The 26,315-nt window shown below is 33.8% G+C and overlaps 2 protein-coding genes and 1 long non-coding RNA gene across 3 annotated transcripts in view; 1 reads left to right on the top strand and 2 right to left on the bottom strand.

Moving 5' to 3' along the window:
- Window positions 1-621: 621 nt before the first annotated feature.
- LOC105337764 (ADP-ribosyl-[dinitrogen reductase] glycohydrolase) lies at window positions 622-8,370 on the bottom strand. The gene is made up of 9 exons (XM_034482868.2): window positions 8,088-8,370; window positions 6,687-6,797; window positions 5,131-5,280; window positions 4,650-4,793; window positions 3,778-3,932; window positions 3,276-3,429; window positions 2,527-2,685; window positions 2,179-2,309; window positions 622-1,198 (listed from the first exon to the last, which is right to left on the bottom strand). The coding sequence occupies exons 1-9, from the start codon at window positions 8,103-8,105 to the stop codon at window positions 1,120-1,122; spliced, it is 1,101 nt and encodes a 366-aa protein (XP_034338759.1). The 5' UTR covers window positions 8,106-8,370; the 3' UTR covers window positions 622-1,119.
- A 10,741-nt stretch (window positions 8,371-19,111) lies between these two features.
- Window positions 19,112-21,715, top strand: LOC136273354 (uncharacterized). The gene is made up of 3 exons (XR_010711543.1): window positions 19,112-19,407; window positions 20,428-20,550; window positions 21,271-21,715. It is a non-coding gene; the product is annotated as an uncharacterized lncRNA (long non-coding RNA).
- A 2,542-nt stretch (window positions 21,716-24,257) lies between these two features.
- Window positions 24,258-26,315, bottom strand: part of LOC105335928 (ADP-ribosyl-[dinitrogen reductase] glycohydrolase) — an 8,839-nt gene continuing 6,781 nt past the window's right edge. The window contains exons 7-9 of the mRNA XM_011440070.4: window positions 25,153-25,308; window positions 24,700-24,830; window positions 24,258-24,576 (exon numbers count right to left, since the gene is read on the bottom strand). Coding sequence (XP_011438372.2) covers window positions 24,501-24,576; window positions 24,700-24,830; window positions 25,153-25,308 — 363 coding nt within the window. The 3' untranslated portion in view covers window positions 24,258-24,500. The remainder of the gene's footprint in view (window positions 24,577-24,699; window positions 24,831-25,152; window positions 25,309-26,315) is intronic.

Below are 26,315 nucleotides of genomic sequence, written 5' to 3'. Positions count from 1 at the left end.
TCCAGTAGCAATAATAATGCTGTAACAATTAACATTTAACAGTAAATGTATATAAGACAATAAATGCACAAAGTAACTGAAACGAAAAATAAAAATTACAAACATTACATGTACTTCTTAAAAGAATGTTAAAAATGTATAAAATTAAAGAAATTATCTAAATATATTTAAATATATATAAATACATGTATCAAAATAAACAACTATGAATAACATGTATTTTAAAAAATATTCTAGTATGAAAAATCAAGAAGGGTAAGTCAAAGAGAATAATTTGTATAGTACATGTATATATCAAACAGAATATCATCAAAGAGTATCTATAATGCCATGCCAGTTATATAATCTCAGAATGCGTAATGGTGTTAATGGAATAGCTGTAACCTTGACCTCAGACATGGATAATTGTCTGAGCATAATGTCTTAGCGAGTCACTGAGTAAGACCTGATTGAGTCCAGATTTAGGAACATTGCCTAAGTAACGATCATATTTCTTTGAGGCAATATTTGGTTTTAAGTTATTGGTCCTGAAGAACCGTTAATGATGATTGAGACCTAAACCTTGACTGATAAGAAATGACCTTGAAAAAGGTGAAGGTCATGACCCGGTGATAATTTATAGGATCATCTTCTTGTTTCAACTATGAAACAAGTGAAAAGCTGCCAATGTGACAGCAAACAGGATTTCCTTTTATGTGAACAGTATCCATAATCCATCTGTCAACCTTGAAATGATAAACAATACCTTTCCAGAGAAATGAAGTACCCTTTATGCAATATTCTGCCCAAAAAATAAATAAGTTCAACAGGTAGCATTTTTTTCATAAATTATTAAAAATTAAAATCCAAGTAATATGCACATCTCTGATATATGTAAAATTGATATCCAAAACAACAACTTCCTATCATGAAAACTGTAGGAGGAGTTATCTGTACAATTTGGGTACCCTTTTGGCAGCCGCCTGCCTGCCCGCCATTTTCACAATTTCAATAACCAAATTTCATTTGGAAAACCCGGTTAAAAAGGAGGATAAGTTAAGTTGTACTTTAAATAACAGTCAAGTTCATATATTTGATTATCTGAAAGAATTTTTTTCCATTGTGTTCATATAAAATTTGTCACACTGTTTCGGATGGCCCTGGATTTGGACCTGCATCCTTGCTTTCTACTTCCTCTCCATTTGTCATTCTGAGGTACCTGTAATTTTTTAAAAGAATGTTTATGAACGAAATGTTGACATTTTCTTTGATTATTTTTTTTATGTATTCATACTAAATATTTAAAGGCATGTCAATGAATATATTCATTACTTGATTAAAAAGTGGATATGCCAGCTAAATCATAAGCATATCAACTTGGATATAATCTGATTTTGCATTTCTGTTGAATGATCTACCTAAACTTTAAGAGTTCATTTCCTTGACAAAAAACCTATACTTTTCAGTACAATTTGAGCTGACCTTTCCCAAGTTTTACCTATCATAATAAATCTAACAAATCCTTGTCTATTAATCTGTAGTACTTAATGGAATATCCTAGATTAAACTTTCATGAAGTATTGATCCTATCACTACCCATCCTTCATTTGGATATTTGCTGATTCAGGCCAGTATATAATAATATAAATGTTTGATGTACTCTGACCCAAATTTTTCATAGTGGGTAGGTAGCTCTTTATTTTCTTTCTTTTTTTTCTTGTACATCAATAATCTGATAATCAAACTATATTTTTTTTGTTTTCTATCCCAAGAAAGCTAAACAAATTCAATACTTCTTGATACAAAATAACCAAAATCTATTTTTAATATGACATGGACAATCATTTTAAAAATCAAATTCAAAAAGCTGAAAAAATTATTGGGTGGGGCAATTTTGATGGGTTCGTCTGAGTACATCATTCAAACTAATATTTAATTTTGGCCTCAACTTAAAGGATGTTTTTTTAACAAAATATCAATACAGCAGAACTCGGTTATAACGAAGTCACTGGGACCTAAGAAATTACTTCGTTATATCCATAATTCGTTATAACCGTATAAGAAATTCATTAAATTTACATAGCTGGGGATCCAAGATGACTTCGCAATATCCATGAATTCGCAATATCCGTGTTTGTACTAAACGGGTTTTACTGTATATAGATACAATCAAAACTTGTACTAGATATCACAAATTACCTAGATATCTGTTGATCTAACCACTTTTTGTGCAACAAACCATCCTTCCATGATGAAGGGATAGCGTCTAATCCTAGTTTACATCCCAGCAATGCTCCTGCAACACATGCATTGGAGTCTGCATCCCCTCCCTGTAAAAAAATCCCACAAACATTGTTACCCAAATATAAACATATTTTTATATACATGCAATGTGTCATATACAAGCAATGTGTCCAATACATTTCCTTTATCAATCTAAACTTTCTTTTAAAGAATCATTTATTGAGCTATTTTTTTTTTATCTCCAAACTTCCTGCAGCAAATGGTTTTTCTAGTCGTTTACTTATGACATGTTCTTGTACGTACCTGCATTACAATTTTGGTGATGGCTTTTCGGAAATCATTCTGTTTCAATCCCCAGAATCCACATCCCATTGACTTGAACGTGTAGCCAATCTTTCCAGGTTCACAGAGCTTTAGTTGTTTGATGTCTTTACACTTTAAAAAGGTTAACAACTCTTGCTTCTATAACATAGAAAAAATCACTGATTGTAAAACCTTGGTCTAAAATTATCAATCATATATATTAAATCATGTCAAACATACGTGTATATTTCACATATGTCAATTAAATTCAGTTTAATAAACAGGGACTTTAGTAAAGAAGTAAAATCCGAGACTACTTCAAATTATTTTCTCAAGTCAAATTCATTTTCGTCTTTTAGGGGCTAAATAAATAAAAATTTCAAAATCAGAAGATTTATCTAATAGTAATTAACAATTATACTAAATGTACATATATTTATTCTCAAAGTCTGCCTTTCTTTTTCTCCTCCTGAAAATAATACATATACCAGCTAGTACATCTTTATATATACATGTGTATGTAACTAATCTGCATATACATGTGTCACCTAGGGCCGTGCTTCCTAAAAATCATTTATCTGTAACTGATAACCTTCTTAAGTCTGTTTCTTATAAAAAATACAAAAAGTATACACTCCTCTCTTAAGACCTACCTCTCCCCATCCCCTCCCCAATCCAAACTTTAATAAGGCCAATTTCATCTCAGGATCAATAAACGCAACAAATGGTTACAAAAAAGCTAGACTTACCTGTTCCTCAATTTCTATGTATTTAACAGCAATGTCATAAGTGTCCTTGATAATTTGGTCAACCTTGTAATGGCCTTTCCTGTCCACATGTTTTTCATTTCTCTGTAACATCATTGCTATGGCAACAGACACAGCCACAGCTGAGGCCTGACATCTGCAAATGGAAATCAAGGTTTCAAATGTTGGTCATGTTTTAATTTATGATCATATTTCTATTTCTCATATTTCTATATGAAAATTTATAAATGGCCTCAAAATTTGTTAATACTGTCCAAGTATGAGTCTTTGATATTTCTTTTAATTAAAGTTATGAAACTTTATCGTAAATGGACCTTAACTTTTTTTTGGATCAAAGACAATCAATTTCTTAACATAAAATGTTCCAGTTAAAATGAGAATTCTGTGAAATTTTGCTTAAACTGTAGTCATACTCTAATTTTTTTAATTAAGAAAAATATATTCAATAAGGTAAAATTTCAATCATGAGCTTCTACATACAGACCTGTGATCATGGTGTGTTACTCTGGCTATGTCAGAAGCATTTTTGGCCACTTCCTCCAAGTCCCGGAACCTGTGGGTGCCAACAACAGAGGTTCTCATGACCCCACCGTTAGGGGCGATATTACACTGACTCGACCTCCACACATTTTCAGCGCGCTGGAAAATTAAAAAGCTACATGTATCTATTTGAAATCTTGTGAACATGCAAATCCCCCCCCCAAAAAAAAAAAATATTCAATGACAACAAAACGTTTATGAAAAAAAAACTTGTTGCTTTAAGATGGAATGGGACACCTCTATATTTTGACGTATATCCGATCGAAATAAACAAAAAAATCCAAAATGATTTTAAAAATCTTTTCTTTCCCGAAATTGTTACCTTACAGCGTAGCACAATGGATTAGAGTGTTAACTACAAATCTGTAAGACAAGAGTTTGAATCCCACTGGGGCTTTTTTAAATTTTACCTTCACAAATTTTTTTAAAACCTTTTTGTGAAATATTGTGAAATTTGAAAATTATAAAGCGATGAAAGTATTTTGATTTTTGTGCACTTTTATTCACATCAATATCAACTAGTGTCCCGTACCACCTTAATGTAATAAAATAATAAACGATTATTCAATCTTTCTAAAAACGTAGATTGATGACTTAAACTATTGTGTCATATACTACGCAGATTTGAATATGACATTCTCATCTAAATTTAATGGCAGACTGCATTGTTTATCATGCAGACATAAAAATACATGTTCTACATACAGGATATCTCCAATTTGCAGTGCATAGAACATCCTCATTTATTGTTTCACTCATTTTTTTTTTTTAGCTATCCCAATGTCCCACAACCTCTCGGACGTTATAAATACCTACTGCATGTGGGTCATCCTCATAGTTTTTTTGGTGAAGAACAGTAGCTGTAGTTCTACCAAGCCCTAGTCCGCCAAAGTCCCCCAGCTCTGGAATACCCTGTTTCATCCAGTTCTTGATCCTACGAGCAATGTCTTTATAGTCTACCTGCAAACAATTGATGCAGATTCATACTTTACTAATTTACAAACAAAAATCTCAAGGATCATCAAACAAGGGCAGATAACAGAATCAATAGCATCAAATACAATGTGTTGTGTTGTTGTTGTACTTGAGGAGACACTGACAAAAGAATTGAGAAGAATTTGATTAAGCTTTTAACTTTTTATGTTGTTGAAGACAGACAAGAGTTGGGAGAATTCTTTCAAAGCTTCAGTTTCAATTGAGATAAGAGTACTTACTTTTGACACTAAAATATCAGGTAATTTATCAAATCAAGTCAATTAAAGTTAACTAATTGACTAATAAGTATAAGACAACATACCTTTCCTTTGTTATCAGTGATAGACATAAGAATCATCAGCATTTGGTCGGAATCATCTGTCCAGTCTCCCTCCTTCCATCTATTCCTGTGAACATCGCACACAATGGCTTTATGCTTGTATTCCAAATTCTTCTTTACTTTCTCATAATACTGTAAAAAAAAAATAGCAGAAACCCATTCTCATAACATTTTCTCATTTTGTAGTTACACTATTATTTCTCTAACTTTTTAAATTAACATCATTTTGGAGACAATGTGGTGTACTTAAGACAGGTTGTATCAGATCCAAGGGCAATATTTCTTGCTCAGGTACTCATATGGAACACAAGAAGCTAACTAGTTGAAATTTATAACTCACTGATATCATATCTAATTTTAACAATATGTAGACAATAATATCAAGAAGTTGACTAGTTTGGTCGTTTCCTCTCAAACTTAAACAAAATATAAAACTTTATTCGTCTTGAGAATTTGACAGATTTTGCCTGCGGTCATAATTTGAAAAAAAGTTATATAAGATTTATGCCTTTAGACCAAATTATGATGGTCAAAGAGATCCCTCTTAAACCAATAATTATCACAGTCAGAATCATCAACTATAACAGACCAATGTGAAGGGTTTGACCCAAGAACACTTTGTGTCAAATTGGTTGAAGATAGCTCTGTGGTTATTAAACAGACTGTAAAAAGTAAAGGAACAAATGACACTAGACAAAAGGACTATGTGCGGTATGGTCAAATATCTGCCCCCGATTTCAACCAATTTTTAAATAGTATCGTATAAAAATCAAATCTTCACAAATCATTATAAAGAGGATGCCTATAACTTTTATCTTGATTTTAGTCATCATTGCTCACTCGCTGTTTATCTATGACGTAACCTAAATGACCTAATTCCTGCAAATTTGCAAACAAATGAAGATATTCTCATTTTTGCTGTATATTTTGCATTCGGAAGTATAGAGCGCAGGCCTGCTCAAGTGCGATTTTGACATATGTTTTTCTTCAGATAGTTATACATATCATACTAAAAATTGGTACTTGAGCAAGCCTGCGCTTGATGTTTCCCAGTCGAAAAACCATCGGAAAAAACCCATATTTTGCTACAAAACATCAATTTATCAAAATAATGCAATCTTCATGACGTCAGTACTATGTTATGACGTCACTGTGGTGATAACCTTTTACACCTTTATTTCCAGTATGATTTTAACTATCTTTTACCTTATTTTTAAAGCTCTTTCTAAAACTTTGATTTTGGGGGCAAATATTGCATAAAACCGCACATAGTCCTTTGGGCTTGTGTGAGTAAAAATTAAAATGCCTTATTATTTTGTATATACTTTTTCATTTCCTGTTTGTTATTTGTCTATGCTATAAAAAAAGTCAGATGAGATGATCAAAATCTAGAAAAAGGGACTGGAAGTAGCTATTGTCAAAGAAATAATTAAAAGTTGAACTTGACTCTCAATACAAAATAAACTAAGTACATATAATACTGTACACAGAGAAATATTTGTTTGCAAGTGTAAGTATAATAAAGATGTTGAACATACAGTTTTAGCTTCTTCCTTGGTCAGAAATTCTGTCAACAGTCCAATGGCGTCACCTATACACTGTCCATAAAGAACAGCTTTAATCTGATTTTGTTCTTCTTGGCTCAAAACCTACAAAGTTTATTTACACAGATATACTTGCAATATACATACATGCACATTGAATAGGTGGCTCAAGTGAGTTTTTCTGATCACAATTTGTCTGTCGTCCATGATGTTAATTATATTAATAACTAGCCCATTTGGGATATAGTATATCCCACATGAGGTACAATTTTTTTTATTTTAGCAGGGCTCATTGCCATAAGCCCAGATATCTGTATTTTAAACTTTTACATTTTTCAGAGATAGATCCCTGCATGAGCATATTTTATGTAACTGCTTTGGGATTAATCTGACAAACTATACCGGCATATGATGAGTACTCACAATGGACCAATTCTTGGCAGTGCATTTTCACCCATTTTATGTTTTGAAAAAAAAAAATCATGTTTTGATAAAATGATGTAATACGTACTGTATAACGTTTGGGGTTTTTTTGCACGTCAGAAAATTTGCAAAAATTAGGAAAATGTGGAGCATTTTTAATTTGCGTTAGTCATTATTTTGCAATTTAAAAAGTTTAAAAAGAAAATAATGCAGAATACCATATCTGCATATTCAATAACTTGCGATTTAAAAGAGATCGTGAAAAATAGTAAAAATTAGATCATTAAAAAATTACCGCATATACGGTAATTGCACTGTCTTAAAATTGCTCTTGGCGAGAATTGGTTGTATGCCGGCCTTCTGTGCATATATGACCAATTCTTGCCAAGGACCATTTCTCGCAGTGCATTGTTATGTAATTTTATCAACACATAAAATTATATGTAACAATGCACTGGCAAGAACATGCCAGTATAGAAAAACTTGCTTACCAAAAGTTGTTCCACTTAAATATGCATTAATAGGAAAAAACAAACATATTTTTGACATATCAAAAGTGTATTTTATTTAGGGTATAAATTAACGTTATAACCCAAACGAGGAGCTATTACAACCCGGATGTTTTGAAGATTGGTCTCATCTTTCAAGGTGAGGCCTAAAAAAAAAAGTTGTGTGTTTTGGGGAACCCGACCTAACCTACAAAAATGGCCCGATCCTACCATTTTTAGATGTCTGATTTTATCTGATTGTGAATATTATCTTTTTTCCGATAAAAAATACGTTTTTAAATATGAAACAGACAAACATTCTTAGGATTCATGCAAAAAAATATGATAAAATAAAAAAAATTCCCTACCTACCTAACCTAATTTTTTCATCAGTGTTACCCTAAACAGCTGCTAAACACACAATTATTTTTTTAGGCCTGAGAGAGAGAGAGAGAGAGAGAGAGAGAGGAGCTAACAGACTTACCACACCTGAAGAAGACATTGTTGTTACTGATGTTCAATCGGCCTCCGGTTTATAAATAACTAATCTATGCAAGCTAAAAATAACGATGGCGTCAAGCATAACACCTTGATGTCATTTAAAAACAAATCCCGAATAGCTGTAGTCGAACTCGATAGACTTATGTGATACTTCTAAGATATCGGAACATGTAATTACGATGCGTCCCTAACATTTAACATTTTCTGAGATGTTTTTTTTCTGAGACAGAATTTTCTCGGCTGCTCATCGAGGACCCGGAAGTTGATTTTATATCGTAATATCGAGCCCGATACATAATAAAAGCACCCCCCCCCCCACTAGGTTTTGTCCTCTAAATTGACAGTGCTAAGAAAATTCACCACAGACAAAAATTATAAACCCTAGAAGGCTAAACCTTATTTTAATAAATCATTAAGGTGGGTCCCGGGTTTACCCCATAAAAAATCTCACGAGAAAACATACCCTGAATTTGTCAAATCGTTCTGTAGGATTTACAGTTTATTATATAAAATATTTATCAAAGTTGTCTAAGCTGTTTTTATGCTATACCGCCTTGAACTTGGTATTGTTGATGGTGTTGTTTTGACGCTTTTCTAATGAATACATAGGAAAATGAGCAATTTTCGAGATGGAGTTATTTTGAGAAATTGCAAGTAACTTTTAAACAGTTTAGACAAATTTACGTGTATCAACTGTATCTGTGCGTAAAGAAAAAGTCATTTAAAATAAATTTATGTTTAAAAAGTGATATGTGTTCTCGCTAGATTTTTTGCTATCTTATCTTTATTTTTGATAATTTTACCAAAAATTGCCGTATTTTCGTATTTGACGTCGTGAGTACGACGTCATTTATTTTTAACCCGTTCCACTTATTTAGTGATAACATCACTTAAAGATAAAATTTAGACTTTTTGAGTTTAAACTAGAAGCTTACATTTCTGAAAAAGCAATTTTGGAGAGTATGAAAATAATACGGAGATAAAAAAGCATATTTTTATTATGATTTCGAAGTTATAAGGCCTCCCGTGTACCCCCGGTTAGGATTGGCCTGTAAAAAACAATAATTCTTAATTTTGCTTTTGTATTATAAAGACATTCTTTTAAAAAAAAGATTTGTTTAGTTGCTATTAAGAATATTAAATTAAAAAGCCCACTTTTGCCCTCTTATTCTAAATCAGAGAATGCCGAGCATAGTATTTTTTATATCTAATTTAGAGGAAAGGGTGGTACCAAATTTTTAAGTAGGTTCACAATTTCCACATTCACTTTGTCAAATGCTATGTTAAATATATGCGAATAGTCTCAAATCTATAAAACGGATGATAATTGTAAGATATGGACTTTTATTTTGGTTATCAAAATCTTCACAACTATTGAACTAATTTAGAAAATTTAATTCCCCGGCTTTGCTCCTCCCTTTTTTTTCGGTCGAAATAGTTACGATACTTACTATTAATGCTAGTAATTTTTTTCTTTTGAAGAATTATTACCGACCCAAACTATTTTACAGTCACCTATTTCTCTCTCTCTCTCTCTCTCTCTCTCTCTCTCTCTCTCTCTCTCAAGTTTGAGACTACATGACTGTCATTACTTAGCTTTTAGGTGCAATTTCACATAGAGTTAAAAAGTAACGCTCCAGTTTTTGCTAATAATCTAAGTAGTTATGATGTATTGCTTCCAATCTGCCTTTCCAACTTACGATTCTTATATGAAAACTACGATGTGGTATGAATTACTACTTTTGTATTAACACTATAGACCTAAATCGAATTTCTTTATTATAACTAAGAGCATTTGACGTTAGAAAATGTGAAGCGGGAAACCTTGAGATGTCTCCTTTATGACGTCATAAACAAATGTGCACAAAACAGTCAGTCGAGTTGTCTAAATTGAGTACAGAATTTGATTACGGAAGCAAACCTGCGGCCCACCTTAAAATAATCTACAGACGGTAACGTATGGAAAATTACCATAAGTTAGGTGACGTCATTGATGCATCACAGAGTAACGACGTCACTAATGTTGCGAACCTATCGACGTTGTCAATCGATAGAAAACACACGCTCTTGTCAGAAGACTTGAGGAAACAGCTTTGAGAGGAGATTGAAATTCATCCTGTTGGATTACTTGTCCGTAACAAACACACGGACAATGATCCCAGTGGTCAGTCTAATCTCCATAATATGTTTTACGACGTGACCGTTGGGGCGAGCGCAGAAGGAACCAAACATCATTGTTAAATGCAACGTTAACCCGTGGACTTGCCTCAACCTAAAAACTTTGGCTTTGTCTCGAAAACTTTTATCACTTCAAGGAACCCGAAGTTATCAAACATTTATTCCGATTGTCCATTTTAGGCTAATACGCTCAAACAAACTACCACTGAGCATAAATTAACGTAGCTCGCGGGTTTGCTGACGTCACAATAGGATTCGACTTAAAGAGTTGACCGTCATAGTAAACTCATACATTTTTTTTAAAATGACAAATGAGATATTTAGAAGTAATATGTTTTACGGTGTAACCGTTTGGAGGGCGAAGACAATATAAACGGGGCTAGATCAGTAGATGCCCTTTAATCATCTTTGGCATCAAAAATTGTTTTGTTTTGACTCTAATCTTATTGCTTATTAAATTTGTTCAAGCCCGGCCCTGATATGCTCTAGACTATATATTCTGCCCCAGGTTACTGTCTCCATCACATTTTGAAAATGTTATAGAAACGTACACAGGTATAAGAAAAACAATTGAAATCCTTCATTAAAACATCTTTTTTTTTTACTCATAGATTTTCACAGGAAAGAAAAATTTATCATTTGCAATACAAATCTCCATAGATTTTTATTTAACAGCCGCTTTTTCAGCCGAACAAGTCAGAGAGAGAGAGAGAGAGAGAGAGAGAGAGAGAGAGAGAGAGAGAGAGAGAGAGAGAGAGAGAGAGAGAGAGAGAGAGAGAGGAAATTCATATACAAAAACCTGTAAACAAATTTTCATTCTGATATGTAAATAAATATTGTTTGAACCCTGAAATATTTCTTCTTCGTAAGCCAAGGGTTTTTGATCCGCGCCACTCCTGGAGATCACAAACCCTTGGCTAGCAAAGGTAGGGATATTTATGAATAACTAATAATGAAGCAAAAAATCTTGGGACAGGTAAAAATTATTTTAATTATCAATATACATGTGTATTATTTTGATGTCTTATCGTCTAGTCTGAAGTAATTTATTATACATATATTGGATAATATCTGGCTGCAGGTACATGTAGTATCTACATCGCAGATCTCTGGATAATTTCTCAGCATGAAGTATTTTAACTTTTTACTTCGGACCCTTATTTTAATTGTATGCATAAAACATGAATTAAAGAGTAATGACATATATTTTTAAAAAATAAGAAAATCAATTTATCTTGAGATTATTTCACTTGTATGGACAGATATTAATGGTCCATAAATTCACTAAAATTTGTCATCCAAAATCAGAATTATTAAACATTCAATGATTGGTTTGTGCATTAAAACTAGAGAATTGAGATAGTACCCTAGCTAATTCACATCATAAGGTGAAAATTATGTCCTTCATGTGTATTGTACATACCGGGGTGTATAATTTAATCTGAGTTAGTCTGACAAATGTCTTACATTTAGTGTTCAATGCATATTTGTGATTGTGAATACAGATTAGTACTTCCTATTATAAATAATTTTTAAGTATTTATAATGCATATTACTCCAAATAATCTCCCTATTTGCTTTTATTTTTATGGCGGTTTGGGAGTAATTTGAACATTTATTGTATTTTTAATCATATACAAATGGTTTACACATTTTTTTTGGGGGGGGGGGGTGAATTAGAATGGGGAAATATTTTACAATGTGTCTGTCAAAGATTAGGATGTCAACAAAATTAAGTTTTGATTTTCTTTTGTTTTGTATTGAATTAGTTATTGGTCGTAACTTAATTTTTTTTTATTTTGATAATTAATTTAAATTCTGAGTACGAAATGACCTGGGTATGAGTATGTTAGGCTACGATTTGAGATGAAACCTAAAAAACGAAATTTCAAATTGAAAGTTGGAGAAAAGTGTTTGGTGTTTTAAAATAGGAATCAGAAAGCAAATTTAATTCAAATACATGATGTTATATTTTGATAACAATGAATTAAAACTGCTTCACTGTTGAAACACGTTTTTTGTCCAATCAGATGTCCTGAAATTCATTTGATCGGATCTAATGCAACTGTTGAAAGTTGTAGGAAACGAAAATTTGTTTTCTTAAATTAGGAATTAATTTTTCAAGAACACACTAGGTAAGTTTGAATGTATTTATCACTCATTAAACAAAGCTGATAAATTATCACCAAACGTGAAGTAAGTACGAGATTCAAATTCAACATGGATGCCGGTGATGTCACTGCGCGTGAAGTTATTCTTTTTTCCTCCATCTTGGAAAAGTTTTTCAACTTCATAGGTATAGTGTAATTTCTATTTTTAGACATATGTACACGTATTGTCTATAGGGAGAGCTTCGCTCTCACGGGCCCTTCGGGCCCTTGAGAGGGCTTCGCCCTCTATAAAGGATTTTTTTTAAAAGCTTAAATGCGGTTTATGACTGTTTATACTACATTTATAATATCAAGTGCTGAAAATTTAAAGATGTCACATACATTGTCACGTTTTGTTCTATAAAGATAAAAAATGAGTGTGCGTTGGAACTCTTCCATTTAAAAGCATGTTTTAAAATAGAATGTATGCATTAACTTCGCTTTTTTTTTTACAATAATAACTTCTGTGATCTGTAATACTGATTAAATTTTTTTAAATTCTTTTGGCTTTAGATAACTGTTTTATTTGATTACTAAGTTATAATGTGAGTAGTTGCCTGGCATTTTATTTTTGCATTGATTGACGCGGAGTTTCATAAAAACAAAAATAGCAATTTTCTGTATCTTTACAGCCTTACATTAATTGCATTTGATAACATTAAAAATAATGTCTAATTAGCATTTACATGTTCTAAAATGTGTTAAACAGCTAGTCTTGTCAATAAATGCATTTCAATTTTTTGGTTTTCAGACGTAAGGAAATGATGACGTCGGGCTAACGCTGTAATGAAAATATAAAGTTTTGAGAAATCTTTTAAATCTTTAAAGTTTTTTTGCCAAAAATTGGCCGAGAATACATACTGATTATTTTTTATGATTTGATTCATAATTATCTCCTCTGTTTTTGTGTTGAGTATGATTAATTTCGTCTGAATCGTTTAAAAGTTTGGAGCATAGTTTTGTAATGCGTTTTTCGATTAAAATGTGCATTTTACTATTGAAATGGCGTTGCTTGATTTTATTAATGACACTGTATTTGAAACACGATAACATTATTACCGCGCAGACGAATCTTAAATAAATTTTAAAAATAAAACTCTAAAACCTATGGATCACGTGGACAAATTTTCAAGGTAGGTTTTCTCACAAGCAGGTAAACCCGCGAGCTACCTTAAATGCAAAACAGACTTTGTTGAATCAAAGCCGTTTGATTTTTTTTATAAAATGTTTTATCATTCCTTTACTTTTTAATAATGATCATTAAAATCAGTAAACAATAAACTGCTTATCTGAGTGTGTTGTTTCCCATTTTGTTCCTTGTTATTTTCCTCTGTATCATCAATTCGTTATTATTTTGTTAATTTTTGTATGCTGTACCTGCGTTTTTGAATAATTTTTTGTCACCTACCTCACGCATGCATATTACAATTGGATCAATATGACGGTAAATTAAGTATGGAACTTGCATGTGTATTTACTTAGCAAAAAAATATGATCAAAACAAAACTAATCAACCGAAGAGTTACCATTAATACTGATACTGTGTACTTACTACACGTTACACCCAGTACATATGCTTGATCCACCTGCGCGAAGTAAAAAGCGGCATGGTTTTAAAGTAAACGAGGCAATCGGTTTTTAGAACGCAGTTCGCAGTTCGCAATTGAATAGTGAACTGTTTGCAATTCAAAATTTAGAATTCATATGCGCAGTTCGCAATTGAATAGTGAACTGCGTTCTATCTAGAACGCAGTTCGCAATTCAAAATTTAGAATTCATATTCGCAGTTCGCAATTGAATAGTGAACTGCGTTCTATCTAGAACGCAGTTCGCAATTCAAAATTTAGAATTCATATTTGGGGCCCGATTGCCTTATATGCAATTGAATAGTGAACTGCGTTCTATCTAGAACGCAGTTCGCAATTCAAAATTTAGAATTCATATTTGGGACCCGATTGCCTTATCTGCAATTGAATAGTGAACTGCGTTCTATATAGAACGCAGTTCGCAATTCAAAATTTAGAATTCATATTTGGGGCCCGATTGCCTTATATGCAATTGAATTGTGAACTGCGTTCTATCTAGAACGCAGTTCGCAATTCAAAATTTAGAATTCATATTCGCAGTTCGCAATTGAATAGTGAACTGCGTTCTATCTAGAACGCATTTCGCAATTCAAAATTTGGAATTCATTTTGGGCCCGATTGCCTTATATGCAATTGAATAGTGAACTGCGTTCTATCTAGGACGCAGTTCGCAATTCAAAATTTAGAATTCATATTTGGGGCCCGATTGCCCTATATGCATTTGAATAGTGAACTGCGTTCTATCTAGAACGCAGTTCGCAATTCAAATTTAGAATTCATATTTGGGTAGTTTTTAGCTCACCGAGACGAAGTCGGGGTGAGCTTATGCTATACCCTCGGCGTCGGCGTCCGGACCTGGTTAAAGTTTTTGTTGCAGGTCCTGTATCTAATTATTACTTGTCCTATCTTCACCAAACTTGCATGGATGATGCATCTTGACCTACTCATGGACTTGAAAGACTTGAATGCTGAATCAGGGCCATGAGTTTCAGATGCTGGAGGAGGTTAAGGTTTTTGGAGCAAGTTAAAGTTTTATATATAGAACGCAGTTCGCAATTCAAAATTTAGAATTCATATTTGGGGCCCGATTGCCTTATATGCAATTGAATTGTGAACTGCGTTCTATCTAGAACGCAGTTCGCAATTCAAAATTTAGAATTCATATTCGCAGTTCGCAATTGAATAGTGAACTGCGTTCTATCTAGAACGCATTTCGCAATTCAAAATTTGGAATTCATTTTGGGCCCGATTGCCTTATATGCAATTGAATAGTGAACTGCGTTCTATCTAGGACGCAGTTCGCAATTCAAAATTTAGAATTCATATTTGGGGCCCGATTGCCCTATATGCATTTGAATAGTGAACTGCGTTCTATCTAGAACGCAGTTCGCAATTCAAATTTAGAATTCATATTTGGGTAGTTTTTAGCTCACCGAGACGAAGTCGGGGTGAGCTTATGCTATACCCTCGGCGTCGGCGTCCGGACCTGGTTAAAGTTTTTGTTGCAGGTCCTGTATCTAATTATTACTTGTCCTATCTTCACCAAACTTGCATGGATGATGCATCTTGACCTACTCATGGACTTGAAAGACTTGAATGCTGAATCAGGGCCATGAGTTTCAGATGCTGGAGGAGGTTAAGGTTTTTGGAGCAAGTTAAAGTTTTTTTGTGCAGGTGCCCTTTGGTAGCAATTTCTACGTTACTACTGGTCTTAACTTTACCAAACTTGCATGGATGGTGCATTTTACGATACGGATGCATCAGACATGCTTTAATGCTGAATCTGAGCCATAGGTTTCAGATGCTGGATGAGGTTAAGGTTTTTAGAGCTGGTTAAAGTTTTTGGAGCAGGTGCCCTTTGATGATTATATCTTAGTTATAACTGGTCCTAACTTCACTAAATTTGCATAGATGGTGCGTCTTATGATACTGATGTACCTGGCAGGCTTGAATGCTGAATCTGAGCCATAGGTTTCAGATGCTGGATGAGGTTTAGGTTTTTAGAGCTGGGTTAAGTTTTTGGAGCAGGTGCCCTTTGATGATTATATCTTAGTTATAACTGGTCCTAACTTCACCAAACTTGCATAGATGGTGCATTTTATGATACTGATGCCTCTGACAGGCAGGAATGCTGAATCTGAGCCATAGGTTTCGGATGCTGGATGAGGTTAAGGTTTTTTGAGCTGGTTAAACTTTGATGATTATAACTTAGTTAACACTGGTCCTAACTTCACCAAACTTATATGGATGGTGCGTCTTATAATACTGATGCACCTGACAGGCATGAATGCTGAATCTGAGCCATAGGTTTCGGATGATGAAGGAGGTTAAGGTTTTAAGAGCTTGTTAAAGTTTTTGGAGCAGGTGCCCTCTGATGATTATATCTTAGTTATTACTGGTCCTAACTTCATAAAACTTGCATGGATGATACGTCTTATTATACTGATGCACCTGACAGGCTTGAATGCTGAATCTGAGCCAAAGGTTTCGGATGCTGGATTAGGTTAAGTTTTTTGGAACAGGTCACATGTTTAATAAATATTTGTACTATTTCAAACTTGCATAGTTAATTGAACTATGATATATATGAATCGCAGAGGTAGCTTCAGATGCAGAGCCTGATCTTCATTATCAAGGATGCTAAAAAATATATCTTAGTTATTATTGGTCCTAACTTTACTAAACTTGCATGGATGGTGCGTCTTATGATACTGATGCACCTGACAGGCATGAATGCTGAATTTGACCCATAGGTTTCGGATGCTGGAGGGAGGTTAATTGTTTAAGAGCTGGTGTTTTTGGAGCAGGTGCTCTCTTATGATTATATCATAGTTATTACTGGTCCGTACTTCACCAAACTTGCATGGATGATGCATCATATGATACTGATGCACCTGGCAGGCTTGAATGCTGAATCTGAGGCGTAGGTTTCGGATGCTGGATGAGATTTGTTTTTCTGGAACAGGTCACATATTATATAGATAATAGCTTTCATAGTTGATTTAACTATAATATTAATGAACTGCAGAGGTAGCTTCAGATGCAGATCTCCATTATCAAGGATGCTAAAAAAATATCCTATCTAAAACCTGCTTGATAGATAGGTTGTTAAATGATATAATATGATTCCTATGATATAGTATTGTATGATATGATACACTATTGTTTTATATGATACAATTTGAATTGCGAACTGCGTTCTAGATAGAACGCAGTTCACTATTCAATTGCATATAAGGCAATCGGGCCCCAAATATGAATTCTCAATTTTGAATTGCGAACTGCGTTCTAGATAGAACGCAGTTCACTATTCAATTGCAGATAAGGCAATCGGGTCCCAAATATGAATTCTAAATTTTGAATTGCGAACTGCGTTCTAGATAGAACGCAGTTCACTATTCAATTGCATATAAGGCAATCGGGCCCTAAATATTAATTCTAAATTTTGAATTGCGAACTGCGTTCTAGATAGAACGCAGTTCACTATTCAATTACATATAAGGCGATCGGGCCCCAAATATGAATTCTCAATTTTGAATTTCGAACTGCGTTCTAGATAGAACGCAGTTCACTATTCAACAATTTGAATTGCGAACTGCCTTCTAGATAGAACGCAGTTCACTATTCAATTGTATATAAGGCAATCGGGCCCCAAATATGAATTCTAAATTTTGAATTGCGAACTGCTTCTAGATAGAACGCAGTTCACTATTCAATTGCGAACTGCGAATGAATTGTAAATTTTGAATTGCGAACTGCATTCTAGATAGAACACAGTTCACTATTCAATTGCGAACTGCGAAGATGAATTCTAAATTTTGAATTGCGAACTGCGTTCTAGATAGAACGCAGTTCACTTTTCAATTGCATATAAGCCAATCGGGCCCAAATATGAATTCTAAATTTTGAATTGCGAACTGCGTTCTAGATAGAACGCAGTTCACTATTCAATTGCATATAAGGCAATCGGGCCCCAAATATGAATTCTAAATTTTGAATTGCGAACTGCGTTCTAGATAGAACGCAGTTCACTATTTAACAATTTGAATTGCGAACTGCGTTCTAGATAGAACGCAGTTCACTTTTCAATTGCATATAAGGCGATCGGGCCCCAAATATGAATTCTCAATTTTGAATTGCGAACTGCGTTCTAGATAGAACGCAGTTCACTATTCAATTGCGAACTGCGAATGAATTGTAAATTTTGAATTGCGAACTGCATTCTAGATAGAACGCAGTTCACTATTCAATTGCGAACTGCGAAGATGAATTCTAAATTTTGAATTGCGAACTGCGTTCTAGATAGAACGCAGTTCACTATTCAATTGCATATAAGGCAATCGGGCCCCAAATATGAATTCTAAATTTTGAATTGCGAACTGCGTTCTAGATAGAACGCAGTTCACTATTCAATTGCATATAAGGCGATCGGGCCCCAAATATGAATTCTCAATTTTGAATTGCGAACTGCGTTCTAGATAGAACGCAGTTCACTATTCAATTGCGAACTGCGAATGAATTGTAAATTTTGAATTGCGAACTGCATTCTAGATAGAACGCAGTTCACTATTCAATTGCGAACTGCGAATATGAATTCTAAATTTTGAATTGCGAACTGCGTTCTAGATAGAACGCAGTTCACTATTCAATTGCATATAAGGCAATCGGGCCCCAAATATGAATTCTAAATTTTGAATTGCGAACTGCGTTCTAGATAGAACGCAGTTCACTATTCAATTGCATATAAGGCAATCGGGCCCCAAATATGAATTCTAAATTTTGAATTGCGAACTGCGTTCTAGATAGAACGCAGTTCACTATTCAACAATTTGAATTGCGAACTGCGTTCTAGATAGAACGCAGTTCACTATTCAATTGCATATAAGGCGATCGGGCCCCAAATATGAATTCTCAATTTTGAATTGCGAACTGTTCACTATTCAATTGCATATAGGGTAATCGGGCCCCAAATATGAATTCTAAATTTTGAATTGCGAACTGCGTTCTAGATAGAACGCAGTTCACTATTCAATTGCAAACAGCGAATATGAATTGTCAATTTTGAATTGCGAACTGCGTTCTAGATAGAACGCAGTTCACTATTCAATTGCGAACTGCGAACTGTGAACTGCGTTCTAAAAACCGATTGCCAGTAAACGAACAGAAATTACTGCATGTTTTTTTATGGGAAACCAAAGACTGGAATAGTGATGATAAAAATGATATGTTAAAATTGTGTGCTTCAAGGTCGTTTTTTTTTTTTATTATTATTTTCAAATGAATTTTTTTATCATTTCAGAAAAAACACATTCTGCAGATTCTTATTTTTCTTTAGACAACTCCAGCAAACATGGTGGATCTTCTTTCTCCAAAAGCAAAGAAACTGAAGGTATATATTAATATTACATGAGAACTTTTTGCTGTTATAGTAATGCATAGATAAACTTCTCTTCGCTCATCTTCCCAAGTCAAGAGTTTTTGATCCGGTCCGCTCTACATAGCGGATCAGAAACCCTTGACTTGGGAAGATGATCTTCGATAGCCAAGTGTCCCCGGGGGGGGGGGGGGGGTTACCTGTACATAGTTTTTAACTTGGTGATTGATTGATTGATCGATGATTGATTTACATTCAAGAATAACAGAGGAAGTATGTTATTTTCGCTTACATATGTACCTGTTCCTGGAGGCTCTTGTTAAAAACACGCAGGCATGTTCATGAAGCTATCTTAGGACTATAGTGTCCTAAGTACATCTTAGGATACGTCTTAGTCTTTGCCCGTTTCTCGAAGCTCTCCTAAATTTAGGAACCCCCATTACTTTGTCCTAACTTAAGGACATCGCTTACCTTGTCTTAAGACCATCCTATGGCTGTGAAATCACGTTTATGGGAATATTGGGACTGTTGTGAAGCTTTTTCTTAGGACCGTTAGAATAACGCATTTTTTACAATTCCAGCATTTCCAGACAAACCTTAAATTCCTAATCCGGCAAAGGGAGAAGGGGGGGGGGTTAGTTATTTATTCTATCATTTAACAAAATTATGTGAAGATAGAACCCAAACTCTCACCCCTTCTTCGGTGCTACATGCCTTTCTGTAATCTGAACAATTAAGCATACTGTCTTTGTTTTGCGAAAGAAAATTATTCGCTTATTTTTAATATTCACATTGTACACTAAGTAAGTTACAGTCTTTGTTTTTGGCTACTTTTAGAAATTGTCCTTGGCTAAAAAGTAAATTTACATCCGTTTATAAAAGCCATGCGTGATCATTCTTAATTTTATCACTTCATTCTGACAAAAAAAAATCTTTAAAAATTTCGAAATGTTGAATTATTTGTATTTATGTATTTTTGAGATTTATTTCCACTTATTTTGTATCTAATATGTTCGTGTATTTTATATTTTGTAGATTAAAGGGAAATTGGTTGTGTTTGTACGTGTGTGTTTTCTACATGTAACGTGAAATTCTAAGCGCGTGTTTATGTATTAGGCTTCATGTATACATGTACTTGGATGATAAAGATTATCAAAGGTAAATTTATAGTCAAAGAATGCACACGTGCTGCTTAAATAATTATTTGCTTGTAAGACATTTCTGTCTGGATACATATTTTCCTTAAAAAGAAATAGCAGTAATTTGGATAAGGGGGGGGGGGGTGTAAATTTTGTATTGTTGATTTGTTTTGTTTGTTCGTTTTTTTTAACGAAATTGTTATTGGTCACTTAAAGTATTTGTATTTTTTTAAATAAAAAATTTACACATTAAAATTACTGGTTTTTAGGCATATTGTGGTAACTACCGACACGTACAATTTTCTCTGGCAAAATGTTTAATGATATTTCTCAACAAAAGTTTATCAAATTCGATGTGTATGAATAAATGTGAAAAATAAGAATGTAGTTGGAGAAGGATAGGATACCTTAACTTCAGATGTTCCTAAGTTACCGTCGAGCTACATCTTAAGACGTTTTCTAAGTTGATCTTAGGATGTTCCTAACTTTTTTCCCTAAGTCATTTCTTAGGAAAGTTTCGTGAACATGCCTGCTGGTCCCTAGGACCGACTTTAGCACACTGGACAGAATGTTGGGACAGCATCTCCTGTCCCTGGTCCACAGCAGTAGGTCAGCCGACCAAGACACAATCATATACAAATTTATGTTTGAACACCTTTACGATCCCTGCCATTATAACTGGATGTATGCACAATGCATTTAGAAATACATGTACACTGATGTTTTTTTAACGTTTTAGGAATGGAAAAGGCAGCCGAGATGTACACGAAAGGATTTTGTATGATAGCAAGGAGACAATTGTCAACGTATGTATCATTTATCGTCTTTAGTATTGCTTATCATTACAAAATACACCAAGAATTCCTCAAGCTCACAGCAAATATTTATAGAAAAAGCTCTATATATAGAGTTATTCACTACCTATATACTTATTGTTACTCATAGCCCTTTATTAGAATTGATAAATATTGCAGAATAAATTTAGGTACCTTTGTACAGTGTATATTATTAGTATTTTACGGCATAGAATTCGCTTCCAAATTATTCAGAGGGGGAGGGATAGACTTATCCGAAACTGTGACAAGGTAAAAAATAGAAATACAAATTTACCAATCTTCAAAATCCTATTTAGTAAGGGGGTCCTAAACTTCTATTTTAAAGTTTTTTTTCTTGATTTCATTACAATTTTTCTATACTTCCAAGAATTGGGGGAGGGGGGCTCCTTCAAAATTCAATTTTTCATTTATTTAAGAAAAATATTTGCTGCGATGCGTAGTGCTTTATTTTATAATAAATTATATTTAAATTTAGGTGCATTAAATCGTCATTATCGTTGGTAAAAAATTATTCATAATCAAACGCAATCAAATAGAAATCACTTCCTTTCGCTTCAAAAGACCTACATGTACTAGCTTTGCACGGAGTGAGGAATAGGTTTGTAGAGGCGATCCAAAAGACTTCTTCATGCTAAAATTCTAGGAGAGAAACCTAATACAGTGTTAAAGATGACTCATCATTAAAATAGCACAGTCTTTGGCCTTTAATTTTTATACTTCATCATGTTCTGATGACATTTGAGTAATTTGTCTGTTGGATATTACTTTGATTTTGTTGCGTTTCAGTCATTTATCTAATCATATTTCTCGTACATGCGGCGTTTTAGTCTCGTGTCTATTGAAAATTACTTTGAATTTTGTGACGATTTCGTCTATTGGGAGTGACTGATTTTTTTGGCGTTTTAGTCACTGTAATACATTTGTTTTTATTCACAATCCTTTTATTTTTTTGGGTTAATCTTTTTTTAAATCACCATAGCTGCGAAGCAAAAAATTCAATGACCGTTATGTCTTTGGCATGTTTAGCAGAACGGACACTCGCCAATGATCGACGATTTTTATTGTCTTTTTCAACACAAATGTTCGCAAGCGCTAGGAAGCACCATCTTTTCTGCATGGGCAGATCTCATTTCCTATGGACTTCCAATAAATAATTTACCTACGGTATATAAGTTACGAGGACGTATAGATAAGATTCAAATACTAGTACTGTAAAATTTGTTTTAAGTCAGAAATCTATTTCATTTTATCTTCTTCAGGATGAATCCACAATATGTGGCATTCAGAACAACGTAAATGTCACGTAACAGAAGTGGGGGGTTCTCATAGGGTAACAAGTATGGCCTTTGGAAAGTGAACATGACAACATCGGATTGAGTCATTACAAGAGGCAAAATTTACCTGCTTTACCGTTCCCAAATACTCACGAATTTTCTTTTTGTTTGTTGATGTTGTTGTGTTGGAATCTTTAAAAAGATTTTATTGTATTTAATTTTTTAAAACGCATTTTGTACATCCATTCTTCAGGAAAATATTGCTGAAATGGTTTAGAAAGCTACATGTACATGTTGCTTAACTTTTAAAGTGCTGAACATCATAACTTACAGTATAATTAAGCACAGCAATACATTTTCACAGATTATGTAATAAATTTGAATGACATATAGTATTAACGCATATAAAAATATTACAGACAATAGGGATGAAACAGAAACAGGTGTCTGAATAAGAGATTGGCGTTGAGCACGATAATTGCAGTGACAATTAAGTTAATGATAACTTGATCAAGTGTAGAAATAAGTTTGGATAAGTTTGAACTCAGTATTGATATTTGGGCCCCAATGTTACAAGACATTTTCTGTGACATAAATGTTCAGTCCATGAACCAGTTCAATATACACCATTCAAAACATGATAGGAAACATTGAATTTTAATTGCTATGCATGGCAATTACACCGTGTAACAAGTAAATGTACATTGAACAACTACCTTACATAAATGCACAAAAATGCTGAAAATAAAATTATACATATTGCAAATGGCATTTCATAAAAGAAGTGTTACAAACATTATGCAGATACTGATCATTTAAAATTCCAAGTGTGTAAATTGAATAAATGTATAAACTGCGTGCATTTTAAAAATTGTGGGAAAAATTTAAAGAAATAAAAAAAAACCATAACAAACAAATAGTATACAGTTGTTGACTTGAGCCGGTCCGACAGTTCGGCCTTGGGCAACAGTTTGCAAGCCGGTCCGACAGATCAACTGTTGCCCGAGACACAGTCAACAACTGTTTTGTTATACCCATTCTAACCAGTAACACGTTTTCGCGGAATGTGACGTCACAGTCTTTTTTAACAGTCGATTTTAACAGTTTCAATCTAACAGTTCCAGTCCAACAGTCAAAATGCTGGACTTTTTTTCTTATAGAGTTATTGAGTAACTGTTTTACAGGGGTATACCAATATATTATATGTATATGTGGCACACAAATACATGTGATATGTTTGTACAATGCCTTGTCAGCAACATTATATCCTAGAATGCTTAATGGTATTAATGGCGTTGCATTAACCTTGACCTCAGACATTAGTTAACCTTCACCTCAGACATCGGTAATTTTGTTTTGTATGTGACTGTGAGAGCATACTTTCACAGTGACCTGTATGAATCCAAGTCTAGAAACATCACATATAAGACATTTCTGTATAACAATATTTGGTTTGTATGTATAAATCTGAGAAAACGATTTGTAATGTTATGAAAAAAAATTGACCAAGCCCTTCTTTTTTTTTTTAAACACAGGATGAAGCTCTGCCATTCAGTCAACTGAATGTTAACTGAATGGTCTGGAAAGGTCACTGAATGGCATATATATGCCATTCAGTCAGCTTCAGTCACCTTTCAGCCACATTTTAGTTGACTAAATGGCACATATTCATTCTGTGAAATGACCTTGAATACAGGTAATGGCCTAATGATAACGTTGATTGTCTTTTTGCTACAGTTTTGTGAAAAGGAGGTATTATGATAGTTAGGTTGTACTTGAGCCAAAATTCTGATACGTCTTCAGTGGTGTGTTGTTGGTTTTTACATACTTTTTGTATTCATTTCACATTTGTTCGGGTGCTAAACAGTTCCTAATGCCTCTGAATTTGGATCATCCTTGCTTTCCATTTCCTCTCCATTTGTCATTCTCAAGAATCTGTAATTTGGTTTAGTTATCTAGCAAGTTACTCAAATATTTACGAGCCAAAGAAAATATACAAACAAAATACCCATAGTTGACATTTTAAATAGAAAACATCTACTAGATATCACAAATAACCTAGATATCTGTTGGTCTAACCACTCTTTGTGCAACAAACCATCCTTCCATGATAAAGGGATAGCGTCTAATCCTAGTTTACATCCTAGCAATGCTCCTGCCACACATGCATTTGTATCGGCATCCCCTCCCTAAAAGGTAAAACACACAATGTTTGTTAATCAAATATTAAAATATTCTCACACGCATTTACTGTGGAATGTACAAGTCAACGCAATTGTATCATTTTTCCCACATAATTTTTCTGTTTATATAAAAGACATGGCACATAGTTATTTGAAAATTGGTCAATTTGAAATAAATCTAAAGGTCCCGTATAATATTGGAAAAAATTCATATACAATAAATTTCATCTTTTTTAAACGTGAACAACTGCAGCGGAACATATTCATCTAAAAATTTCTGAAGTAAATGGTTCCAATAGTTTTTAATAATGACACGCGTTTTTTGTACCTGCATTACAATTTTGGTGATGGCTTTTCGAAATTCATTCTGTTTCAAAGCCCAGAATCCACAAGCCAGTGACTTGAATGTGTAGCCAATTCCTGATTCACAAAGCTTGAGTTGTTTGATGTCTTTACACTCTAAATAGCTTAATAACACTGTCTTCTTAAAAACAAGAGGCCCATGGGCCACATCGCTCACCTGAACAGCAGTTCTTTGTAACATTACATTTCGTAGCATATGGTTTTTCTATTTTAAACATTGAACCCCTTTCTGGGGACCCAGTACTGGTCCGAGGTTTATGGTTGGCTTGAACAACATATATAGTAACATAGGAATGAAAATGTGTAGCACTGTGGTGGGACCGCACGTACACAGCCTGAAAAACTGAACGTAGAAGAGTTCCACTTCAAGAGGAATAACTCTCAGACTGTACAGAACATCAAGAGAGATAACTCTTGGTTCCACTACATTAGAGTTTACACAATTTGAGGATCCTTGCATAGAAATCTCACAAACTGTAGCATTATAGTTCTCGAGAAAAACTTTTTAAAAACATTTTCAATATATCTTTCTAAGGTAAACTTTGAACCCCTCTTGGGGCCACAGTATTAGTCCAGTGCTAAAGTTTTAATTATTTGGAATCTACATTATTTAAGGATGCTTGCATAGTTATCTCACAAGCTGAAGCATTATAGTTCCCTAGAAAAAGATTTTTCAACATTTTCCCTCTATATTTCCATGCTAAACTTTGAACACCTCTTGGGGCCCCAGTATTAGATTGAGGTCACGGCTTTTATAATTTCGAATCTACACTATTTGAGGGTGCTTACGTAGTTATCTGACAAATTGATGCATTGTAGTTCTCGAAAAGAAGATTTTTAAACATTTTCCATATATACCGGTACTTCTACATTTAACTTTTAACCCATCTTGGGTCCCTAGTATTAGTCCAGGGGTCACTATTTTAAAACTGTCGAACCTTCATTATCCAAGGTTGTATGCATGATAGTAATCTCACAAATTGAAGCATTGTAGTTCTCGAGAAGAAGATTTTTTAACATGTTACCTTTATATTTCTATTATATATCTATTATATATCTATTTATATTACTTGGGGCCCCAGTATTGGTCCGGGGGTCACGATTTTACCAATTAGGAATCTACATAAG

This window comes from Magallana gigas, chromosome 3, assembly GCF_963853765.1.
Source record: "Magallana gigas chromosome 3, xbMagGiga1.1, whole genome shotgun sequence".
NCBI classification, from domain to species: domain Eukaryota; kingdom Metazoa; phylum Mollusca; class Bivalvia; order Ostreida; family Ostreidae; genus Magallana; species Magallana gigas.
The sequence above is the reverse complement of the archived record's forward strand: the minus strand, read 5'-3'. Positions and strand labels throughout refer to the sequence as shown.

Bases quoted from the DNA above. Each gene is read 5' to 3' on its own strand.
- LOC105337764 (XM_034482868.2), bottom strand. The intron at 4,794-5,130 runs GTATGTTGTCTT...AATTGTTTGCAG, and splicing joins TCACTGATAACAAAGGAAAG to GTAGACTATAAAGACATTGC. The intron at 2,310-2,526 runs GTACGTACAAGA...ATTTTTTTACAG, and splicing joins TCACCAAAATTGTAATGCAG to GGAGGGGATGCAGACTCCAA.